The sequence below is a fragment of the Rhopalosiphum maidis genome, chromosome 3 (assembly GCF_003676215.2).
Source record: "Rhopalosiphum maidis isolate BTI-1 chromosome 3, ASM367621v3, whole genome shotgun sequence".
Taxonomy (NCBI): Eukaryota; Metazoa; Arthropoda; class Insecta; order Hemiptera; family Aphididae; genus Rhopalosiphum; species Rhopalosiphum maidis.
In genome coordinates, this window is record NC_040879.1 from 41,663,635 (window position 1) to 41,675,396 (window position 11,762).

General features: G+C 22.9%; 1 protein-coding gene across 2 annotated transcripts; it reads right to left on the reverse strand.

Annotated features, from left to right (window-relative positions):
• Positions 1-1,048: 1,048 nt before the first annotated feature.
• Positions 1,049-11,449, reverse strand: LOC113559020 (cysteine-rich with EGF-like domain protein 2). 2 transcript variants are annotated; one of them, XM_026964613.1, is made up of 9 exons: positions 11,162-11,447; positions 6,067-6,210; positions 5,859-6,005; positions 5,608-5,796; positions 5,361-5,532; positions 3,197-3,334; positions 3,038-3,133; positions 2,852-2,888; positions 1,135-1,297 (listed from the first exon to the last, which is right to left on the reverse strand). In XM_026964613.1, the coding sequence occupies exons 2-9, from the start codon at positions 6,196-6,198 to the stop codon at positions 1,273-1,275; spliced, it is 936 nt and encodes a 311-aa protein (XP_026820414.1). In that variant the 5' UTR covers positions 6,199-6,210; positions 11,162-11,447; the 3' UTR covers positions 1,135-1,272. The 2 variants fall into 2 exon arrangements, with proteins under 2 accessions (XP_026820413.1, XP_026820414.1); XM_026964612.2 differs by lacking the exon at positions 2,852-2,888 and having other exon boundaries at positions 1,049-1,297; positions 11,162-11,449.
• Positions 11,450-11,762: the final 313 nt, after the last annotated feature.

Sequence of the window (11,762 nt, forward strand, 5' to 3'; positions counted from 1 at the left end):
AAAGCGTTATAATTTTTTTTTTTTTTAAGAAATTATTTAAATAATACTAGTCAGCCTCATTTGCTTAAAAAATAATTTTTTATAATACTATAATTTTAAGGACAAAAAATATCACAAAGTAAATAGATTTATCTAATAAATTTAAATAATATATAAATTGTACAGTTAACAATTAATAAGCAAAATAAAATGATAAAATATATATAATTATAAAATATTTAATTTAAGTAAACAATTTGAATAGAAAAAATAGTATTGGCAAATATGTTTTTAGATATACAAATTAAAAGGTAAATCTAATTATTGGATCATTGTCTTTCTATTAGTAAGATAATATTTATTTCAGTATTGATAGGTTGCATTTTAGATAAAAATTGATGTTGCCTTTTAGTATTAAATACACTTGACTAAAAAATTTGCTCTCCATGCTATTTTATATATTGTAATTAAACAGTCCAAATTCTTAGTTGGCCAAATTGTTTATGATAATAGTGTAATACAAATACTTAATACTATTACTGTTTTAATTAAAACAGTAAAATCTATGATACACTACTATATCATTTTATTCTAATTTAATCATTTAATTAAAATTTGTAAAATATGGAGAGCAATGATTGTTATAGTGTGTATTCAATAGATAATAGCAAAAATTTTATGATTTTTTTTTTTAATTTTGTAAAATTTAAACCATAACATTCAAAAACAATTAAATATATTAATCTTTGGATTATTTTATGTGTATAAATGTATATTGTATATTTTAAAAAAAATGATAACATTTTACTTAAATTATTAAAGTATAATTTATAATTGAGTTTTTTGTCTATGGTAGTAATTTTTGAATAAATTAATCTAATAAATACATAATGGGAAATTATTTTTTATATATATAAATTAGTCAGGCTTTTGTAAATAATTTCGGTATTTTCTTAATGCTATTTAATAATTAATCATTATTTAAAAAAAATATATTTTAATCAATAAATAAACTGCAATATTACAATGCAAAATCAATTTTTCAGTGGAGAAAGAATTGGACAAACATTGAAAACTACTAACTATATAATTTTTAATACAGATAATGGAAGAAAATATTGCTTAAGACATTAATATCTATTTCGTTACTTATATAATTCATTCATTATATACTCAGCCACCATAATGTAAACTGCTATAAATGCTCCAACAATACTTGCTATAGTTGTATTCATTCTGAAAATAATTATTGTTGCTATTCCTAAACCACCATATGTTAGATAACGAGATTGATCAGAGCTCTTCCATTTGGTGTCCACTAAAACAGAATAATAATATTTTAACATATTGTTGAAAAAAATTATATGAAATAAAAATTATTACAAGATTAATAAAATGTATGATAACCAACAAAAATGAAATATCTAATAAAAGTGAATACTATAAGTAATAAAATATTTTTTAAAAATGGTTACAAATTATTATAATTAATTAGGTGGTTAACAGTCATTAATAAAGTAGTTTTTTCTATAAAACAAATCTCAACATAAAGATAATAAATCTTGAAATATAAAATAGAAATGAATATGAATAAGAAATGGTTTTAATTTATTAGAGTAAAAATCTTTTATAATTAAGTACAGAAATATAATTTAATTAAAAATTTTTTTATGTGAATTGAAGACCTAAATCACATAAATTTGAATTGAAAAAAATATAATTTTAATTAAGAATTCTATGAATATACTAATAAATATAAAACATTAATTGTTCAACACTTTATAATTATAGAGATATGTTGTACACAAAATAATTAAATTATAAAATATATATTATTTTAGAGGATGTAATTGAGAAGTTGATGGAGTAAGGTATGTAATTAATGTGAGAGATAAAGTAGTGTAATTCCTAGATTCAAGTAAGATAGGTGGTTTTTGAATATAATGTTAGAAATAATATTATGTAATGATGTATTGAGTGGAGTGAAGTGTCAAGCATTTTGTGTGACAAAATGATGCTGTTAAAAGTTAAAAATAATAAAGAAGTTGTGAGACCAACAATATTGGACAGTAGGTAAAACAAAATAGAGGGTGTTAATGTAGAGATGAGAATACTTTGATAGATATGTAAGATGATAGGGGGAAGAATTAAATGTGGATTTATTAGGGATTCCTACTCTTTTTGTATAGGAGTGCCACCAATTGTAGACAAAATTAAAGAATAAATCAGTGTTTCAGTCATTTTATGAGAAGAGTTAACTCAGAAACAATGAAAATGGCTATGAAAAATATCATCAAAAGAGAGAGAGAAGAAGAAATGGAAATAAAAAATGTAAAAAAGAGAACTATTTTAGTTGGTATGAGTAAAAAAAGAGGAGCCCATATAATTAGGATCAAATAGCCAAGTAAAAGAAAAAAAATAATTCAATTGTACAAAACTTTAAGAGACATAATCATTAATGAATAATCTTATATTTATATACATGAAAATCAATTAACTTATTTTTGTATTTTGGCATAAATGATGCATTATAATTAGGTGATGTTTTATTAAAATATTCAGTTAAAATATTATACTATAAGTTATTCACAATTCTTAAATCAGTATCGCAAATTAAATTAAAGTAGTGAATTTGTGAATATAGTTTAAGTAGAGTTGAATTCAGTTTAATGTATATTGTTAAATAAAATTTATAATTAGTTTAATATTAAATTATTTATATGAAAAAATATTTATTTATTTATAAATTATTTCTACTAAATATTCAAATGGAAGTTGGAATTATTTAAAAGCTTTTACAAAAACACTGACCATAATAAGAAAAAACTAAGCTATTAACCTATTGACCTAAAAGAACTAAAACACAACTTACTCAGTTTTCTCTTCAACTTCATAACCTTCATTAGCATCTACAATGTAAAAATCGTGCAAACAATCATTACTAAAGCATTAAAGTATTATACATGCTGAATTAAGTATTGTGATTCTTTAACATGCATAACTCATAATCATTAATCAATTTTAAAATACAAAATTTAAAAAAAATAATATTATATACCTATGCATTTTTTGTCTCTCATGATGTATCCTGCAGCACAATTATAGCACATATCATTTCCATCGCCATAACAATCTGTACACGATGGATCACAACCTGCAGATGTATAAATTAAAATTAAATATATAAAAATAAATAAGCCTACATTTTGGTACTTACTCAAACAAGAATACGAGCCATCATTATTAACACAAAATTGTTGTGAAGTACAAACATCTTGTTCCAAACACTCGTCAACATCTACACAACCTTCGCCTTCACCCATGTACACCCATCCATCTTTACATTCATTACAACCTGTATATACAAATAAATATATTACAAATTATAACTTAAATTAAAATAATTCTTTAAATTTTAATCAATAAATTAAATAAATAACCTATAACTACCTTATTTATTTTTAGTAATAATCATCAAATTAAGATATCATTTAAATTTTGTGACTAGTTTGAATATTTAATAAAAAAGTTTGATCTAATTTATAAATTTAAGAAAAAATTAATAGATATTATATGACTTGAATAATTGCATTAAGTATAAATGACAGAGATGGCTAGTGAAAAATGACTAGCACACCGTCCAATATAATAATAAATATGGAAGAAACAAAATGAAAAAAGTCATATTAATATATATATTATAAAAATGTTATGTATCTTATGATTAAATATGAGCTTCATGAATCTATAATGTGAGCCATATTTTGGCTACCTCTGAGGTGTACAATTACTATCCCAATTTTAACTATGATGATGGTTACCATTGATATTGTAGTAAATTAAAATAACATTATTTTCAATAAAGCATGTAAATAACTGTACAATAGCCTAATATCTTTTAAATCTATGAAAAAAAATAAAGGAATAACTATAGCAATACAATACAATACAGTATTTTATATGATTAGGGCAAATTAATAATTTATTACACCAGCAAATAGTAAACTTAAAAAGTGTTGAAACAGATAATAACAAAATGTATAGACTAAAATAATTTACTTACAACTATTATACAAAAATACACTGTAAGTATTATTTGCAAGCGTAAGGTGTGAAATAAATTTTATCATTTTTGAGCCAAGTATAATTTAAATTACCTCAGAAATGACTAAATTATATTACAGATTATGCATGCAAATAACATCGGAAATTGAAAATGTTCAAAAATATTTTTAAAAACTTGGTATTTATTATCTTAGAAAGTTGGTTTATTCATTGAAATGAATTAAAAGTAATTAATGATAAAAAGAAGATATCATTTAAAAAAATTAAATTTTAGGTTAATCTACTATTATAATAATAATTAAAAGAATGCTGAATCAAAGATTTAAAAGTTGAAAAATAAGAATCACCTTAATATAGAAATAGCCCTAAATTGTGAGTAATTTTTTAAGGATGTAAAATAAAAATATTTTTATATTTAAATAGCTTTATCAAATAATTAATATGTTGATTTTAATTCAGTATGATAAATAAGCATTGTACAATAGATATATTTTACTGATTTACTTTAGGAGTATGCTGTAATGTTAATTATAATAGGGGAACTGGTAAAAAAAATATTATATTGTATGTGGTAGGTATTTATTATTGAAAATTATATTAGTCATTCCAAAATAAAATTTTTTTGGTACTATACTATAGATCAGGGGTGACCAAATTGTGGCTCTCTTCATCAACGTATGCAGCTTGCGGTCTTATTTACAAAAACCAAAATTTTAATTTTTTTTGCATACATTTATAAAAAAAAAATATATTTTTGTTATTATTATTTTATAATTTCATATTTCGTAATTTTATATGTTTATCAGATGTTAGCTATCTTTATTAATTTTGTGGTGTAAAAATACAGATTAGATAATTTGGCTCTAGATATAATTGCATTAATATATGTGGCTTGCATACATAATCATGTTGCCATGTTGGCCACCCCTGCTATAGATAATTTGAAGTTAATTAATTAACAATAAATTATAGTTTGAACAATATGAGTAAACTTTGGTGACAATAAATAATTAAAATGCTATAATCTGCTTTCTAGAAAAATTAGCATAGTTAATATAAAAGAAGAGGTATATATTGTCGCCTGACAATGTTTGAAATTTATTCAAATTAAATATTAACTATTAAGATGCCACAAAGCTAAACACAAATTTGTTTAAGGTGTTTTGTCACTGACTAACAAAAAATCATAATTTATAAATTTAAATTTAAAAAAAAGTTAAAATTAATCAATATTATAATTTGTACAATTTAAGTAATATAATTATATTATTATAATATTATTTATATGTATAAAATATATTTATGTATAATCTAACCTTTTGGTCCGGAATTTTTACAGCTATCTTTACAAGATTTATGACATTTTTCACAAGTAAAGGTATTATTTTTCTGTGTCATAAAATAATTATTTGCACAATGATCACAGTTGGTACCTTCATAACCATTTTTACATTTGCATGACCCATTGCCTTTTCGAGTTCCATCACCCTGAGGTTAATGAATATATTTCATTAACAATACTAATATTTATTAATTAACAAAGGCCAATAAGAACATTATTACCTTACAAGTTCCATGAGAATTACAAACATCTGGATAACCGGTACATGGTAAACAATCAGGACCATAATGTTTTGGCGGGCAACACACTTTTAACTTGTCAACACAAAACCACTGGTATAAATCTTCTTGACGGCCATCTGTCCACCATTCTTTTAAATGATGTTCATATTCACTTGATAAATGAAAACACTATAAAAAAATAAGCTGTACTTTGGAAATTAATCAAAAATATAGGTAATTATTTATTTTACCATATCTTGGTCTTGAGATATTTCAGTGCATAATGAATCATGGATTTCTACAAATCTTACTTCACTTTTGGAATAAGTCAATAGATTTTTCTCCTCCCATGCCGTATTTCCACCACCAAAGTGACCATTTTTAGTTTTTTCGAGGCCCTAAAAATACACTTTCATTTTACATGTATACATACAAAATGATGGTTTATGCATTTTTTACCTTTTCAAAAGATTGAACTAATATTTTACAACTTTTGCAAGGTGAAATATCAGCAGATACTTTTGGAACAAATTTAGAAACATCCAAACCATGTAATAATTGAAAGAATGGTAGCATTAACAGCAAGAGCATTATCAATAATATCTGAAATCATTTATTAAAAATAATAAATGTTTGAAACTGTTAATGATACCTAAAATTAAATATGATTTAAAGAATAAAGTAAATAATTTTCATGCATTTTTGGATTGTTTTGATAATATTATCAAGGTTATACAGGTTTTTGTATAGGTTTATTTATAATTGTGATATTATTTGTTTAGTTCTCTATTTCAAATTTGTCTTGTTCAAATTATGTTATTTTAAAACCTTAAACTTGTTCTTATTTATTTATAACAAAAAATGAAACCAACTTAAATACTTATAAACATAAAGTTTAACATTACATTTAATACTAGAATAATACTAATTGATGTAATAACGGATATAAATTTAATCACCAATTACATTTGTTTTAATAATGATTTAAATATTGTAAAAAAAGTTATTATAAATTTATAAATTAATATATCTTTTACATTTTTTTTATTACTAAAATGAATCACCAAATTAATCATTTCTAATTTTTCTTCAATGAAGCTGTAACATTTTCCGTCGACTTATTTTTAAATACAGAGAACAATGGTTAAACTTCAACCAAAGTGGTTGAGTCATATTTGAAGTAACTATATATACAGGGTAATTCTTTTAACATAAAACACTCGTTATTTCAAAAAGTATTCATGTTTTTGAAAACATTTTTTTACATAGTTTCAAGTTGTTGAAAAACGACGTTTTTACTAAAAAATTATATTTTTAAATATTTTGATCTTTTAATTTTTTTAATTTTTTTACTTTTTTGAATGAAAGCATAGAGTATATGAGTTATAAGTATTTAAAGTTTAGACAAGCGGAGTAGTGGACAAATATTTTGCGGGATAACCCCGTCCACAACACTCCGTGCATCAAAACTTTAAATACTTATAACTCATATTCTACTCGACCTAAATTCAATTTTTATGTATCGAAATACTCAAATAATTATTCTGCTTTGAAATATGAAATTAATACTCTATTTTCTTTATTGTTATCACTAAAAATTGCAACATTACCATCTTCAAATTATGTCTAGAACTTTTTTAATTTTTCTGCTTGATAAATTTTATTTTATACATTTTTATTAAATTTTGCTTTAGTTCAATCCGTTACATTTAGAATTTTGTAAAAATGTGCAATAACCATTAAATAAGTAGAAAATGCAAAAAAAAATTTTACTAGTAATTTCTAATTATTATAATTCATAAAGATTACAAACAAAAATCCTAAAACGTAAAAATGAAAGAAAAATCCGCTATATTTATAAATATATCAAGGACAAACTAATTCTTATAATTTATCAATTTACAAATTTTTAATAACAATAAATTGAATGTATCATATATTGATTTACATTCTGGATGAATGTAGTAATTAAAGACTGCACTTTTTACACTAATAGTTAAAATATATGCATGCATACATTTTATTTATTGAAAATGTATGCAAATTTATTAGATTAGAAATGAATTAGAACAAAAAAGTTTAAAATAGTTGCAATATGTTTTATATCTTTTTTTAAATATTTGCTTGTGCTGAAGAGCTCTTATTTTACAAGAAGTACTTGAAAAACTTTAAATTTATTAATCATTCTTGTGAATAAATGGCTCACTTTATTAGTAAATGCCTTCATTTCAAATATTTTAATTCTTAAATTTTTTCAATAATTTTACTTCCTTTTGTTTTAATTATTTAATTAGGGTTATTTGATGAATTATCACTATACATTTTTACAGAGATTTTTAAGCCTATAAATTTGAAATATTAATAAAATAAAAACAAATGTATGTACACATACACACATAACATGCATAGCATATAACTATTATCAACAACACTGAATTACTTATTATTAACTCATTATATACTCTACTATTTACACTTAGAACAAAAATAAAATATTTGTTCAATAAATCAGGTAACATAATAAATCTTAAAAAATAAAAAATAAATACTGTATTTTTTGTTTAAAAACTTGTTCATACAATACATAATATCATATCAATACAAACTATTCTAAAATTTTAAATAATTCTGTTGAAACACTACAAATGTTGAGTGTTATGTAAAAAATATAAGGATAAATATAATAACATTTTTAAAATTAATTATTAGTTTTTTTTAACAACAAAGTTGTTTATGTCATCAATAAAACATAAAAAACTAGAAGCACTATTTTGCTAAGTATGAAACATATATTTTTATTTTAATACCAATTATAAAATTAATTACATCATATCACAAGATAATGTACCTATATATTTTATAAAAAAAATAACTTAAATTTTGTTTTATTTTTGAATTTTCTAAGTTTCATAAAATACCATTAAAGGATCAATATTGAAGTTCTGGGGTCTGTTTTGAGTATCCAAACCAGTATAGTTCTATAATATTTCAAAGGTGCCTTCATTTATAATTGATATAATGTGAAATAAAATCTCTTCAGTAAAATAAGTAAGGCTTTGGACTTATTGAATTAGTATACCTATTTCAATTTAATAAACAAGTAACATAGAAACAATGTTTTAGTAGTAACAAATTTAAAAATACAAAAAAAATTTAATTTACATATTGTACTGACATTTTTATGATAACATTGTTTTTTGTACATATTTATTAGAAACATTTGGTATCTAAAATTTAATAGTTTTATTATTATTTTAGATTCTAAACGAATTGATGAATGTATTGATTTTACAATGATGTGTGTGGTTTTTTTTGTGTCTGTCATCATGTTTTGGATGGAGTATTAATAGTGATTTGATTTTTAATTTCAGCCCCAATTTGAAAAGGAAAATTCATCTAGTTGTTAATTTGGGGATCAAAAGTAAAAAAATTTCAGTAGTTTTCAAAAGTGTCAGGAAAATCCTAAAAAAGTAATGGAAAACGGGAATTTTTACGCATAACCAGTTTCAAAATCAATTTTTTTATTTTGCTGTAACTCAAAAATGAATCATTGTAAATACTTAAAATGTTCATATTAGCGTTATCTATCTACGATTACTTTTTTAAAGTTATTTATTGACAGTTGAAATTTTCGATTTTTCTAAGTTTTTTTTATGAAATGCCTATAAAAAAAATTTGGTATTCAAAAAAATCTTTAAAATTTAATAAAAAGTTTATTATAAGTTATACTTATCGTACTAAAAAAAAAAAATCAAAAATCGTTACTCACAATTTTTGTTTATAAGCATTTAAACTTTAAAGTTCAAATGTTTACGCAATTGTCAAAATCGCGAAAATTCGAAGTTGAAAATTAATAACATTTTTATGATTTATACCTAAGGTTGAAAAATTCAATAGAAGGTTCTCCATAAGTTTTTTTTTTAAATAATTGTAAGAAAAATTTCTATTGTCAATGAAGAAAAAATTTTATGAGCGTATGAAATTTAATTTATTACGAAATCGCGTAAAATAACAATATATTACAATTTAAATATAGGTAATAATATAATATATCCTAATTATCATTGATTGAAAAATCATCTCCGTTCAGAATCGTTTTTCGTATACAATGATACCTGTCATTGCATTCAAATTAAACACATCCATTATAGTGACCTACTCTCCACCTCTACTATACAGCAGAGTGATACCCACTTGCACATCTTTTTTTTCATTTAAAAGCAGTAAAATATTTAATAATTTTATTGTTAACATAATTTATATGTAGGCACAAATACTAGTTCAATTATAATTGACAGTAATCATACCAAAACAAGTTACTGGACAAGAAACTTCCAAGTTTTTTTCTTTAAAACAACATATTGTAAGATGACCAGTCATCATTAATTAATTATGCACCTTAATGTCAGTCCCATCTGTCATATTTTGAATAATCTTGTTTACATTACCTAATTATTTTTATAAACTAATGAGCTCATTTTAATTATACACTAAAAATGTAAACATAGTTTTTATTTCAATTTTTATTTGTGTATTTCCAAAGGCACTTAATTAATTAATTATTTTATATTTTTAACGTAGGAATTTTAGTTGCATATTTACATATATACAAAGTTTAACAATTTTTTGTGCATATTAATATAATTATAGTTGCATAATTACATACATTTTAGCATGTATATTTTCATGAAGATTAATTCTGTAAGTCCTGATTTGTAGTATTTAATATGTATTCGTAACAATTAAGAAATTACCGAATAACAGAAAAAAACGCTGTTATTCTGTTATTTCTGTTGTTGGAGATTTAAATGTACTAACTCTTATATTATAATTATCCTATAACATAAGTTAATTTATTTTTAAGCTTGTAATACAATAATTAGATACTGTTATTTGATAATGTTAAATAAATTAGTTATTATGTAACTATAAATAACTTTTAAGTCCTCTAAGTTTCCTCGGATATTATTATTTCTATTTTGATAATTTTTGTTTCGCCTGAAGAAAATTTGTTCAAGAAAATGTCTATCTAGATTTTAATTGTTCTATAAAGTGAATAGAATAGAATAAAAATGTAATTCTTAATTTTCCTCCCAGTTGATTGGGGATATATTATTTTGATTTGCGTTTTGGAAAATTGTTTCTAGATAAGCAAATTAGAACATACTTATACATTTTACCATTGTAGCTTGATTAATATTTACATTATTAACTTCCATAAACTGTTAAGATCATTCTTATTTTTTTTTTTATTCTAAATTATTACTGTAAACGCCATTTTTATGATAGAAAAGTCAAATTAAAAAGGAGTTGTAAATTTGTAATCCTTAAAATTTTCCCTATGATTGCACTACTAGTTATAGAACACAACACTAACTATAAAAAAATATATATAATTATATTTATAAAAAGGCTCTACAAGTCCTTAGCGAGTAAATTTATAAACTGCAGATTGGCGTGATATATGTATAGGTGTAAAATGTGTCAATCTACAAGTACAATATACCTATATAAAAACAACGATAATAATATTTAACGAGCATGAAGTACTCACCTATTATGGACTGTAGAATTCCTGAAAATTTCTGGGACGAGACGATGAAAAAAAAGTGGTTGGGCGTGCGATAATAATATTTAACACGCTCGATCAAAACATGGAAGTTGCATAGTGATTTTTGTTTCCGCACAAAACCCCATCTATTATTCGGACCCGACGCCGCACAAATATTTACGTGGTCCAACCAGGCCGGTACTGATAACGCGCAAGTGAAAAGCGTATGCTAACGAGGTGAGAAAGACGTAAAACTGTATAAAAACTCATTAGTCGGGTAATGGGTGCTATCATTTTATACTATCGATCTGTTTGATTGATAAGTGATAAGGATAACATTAATATCGATTTGTTAGGTCCAACATATTCGGTACTTCGATAGTTTTACCTATTCCGTTGTTACTTTTAACTTAAACTTATATAAGTTATTAATATTACTATGTATTATTAGTTTATTTCCTTCTTAATGGGACGTAATAAATTGTCACTAATCGGATACTTTTAATTATGAACTGTTTGGTTATAGGCTTATAGCATTTCGATTACATTAAACTTATTCGACTTTCATTTCAGTAATCGATAGGTATTATTCAGCAAGTTTTTC

What these genes read in the sequence shown, in the direction of transcription:
- LOC113559020 (XM_026964612.2), bottom strand. Translation starts at nt 6,198, where the DNA reads ATGCTCTTGCTGTTAATGCTACCATTCTTTCAATTATTACATGGTTTG. An exon ending in TATCTCAAGACCAAGATATG is followed by an intron (nt 5,797 to 5,858) that starts GTAAAATAAATA and finishes ATTTTTTTATAG; the next exon opens with TGTTTTCATTTATCAAGTGA. An exon ending in ATTCTCATGGAACTTGTAAG is followed by an intron (nt 5,533 to 5,607) that starts GTAATAATGTTC and finishes CATTAACCTCAG; the next exon opens with GGTGATGGAACTCGAAAAGG.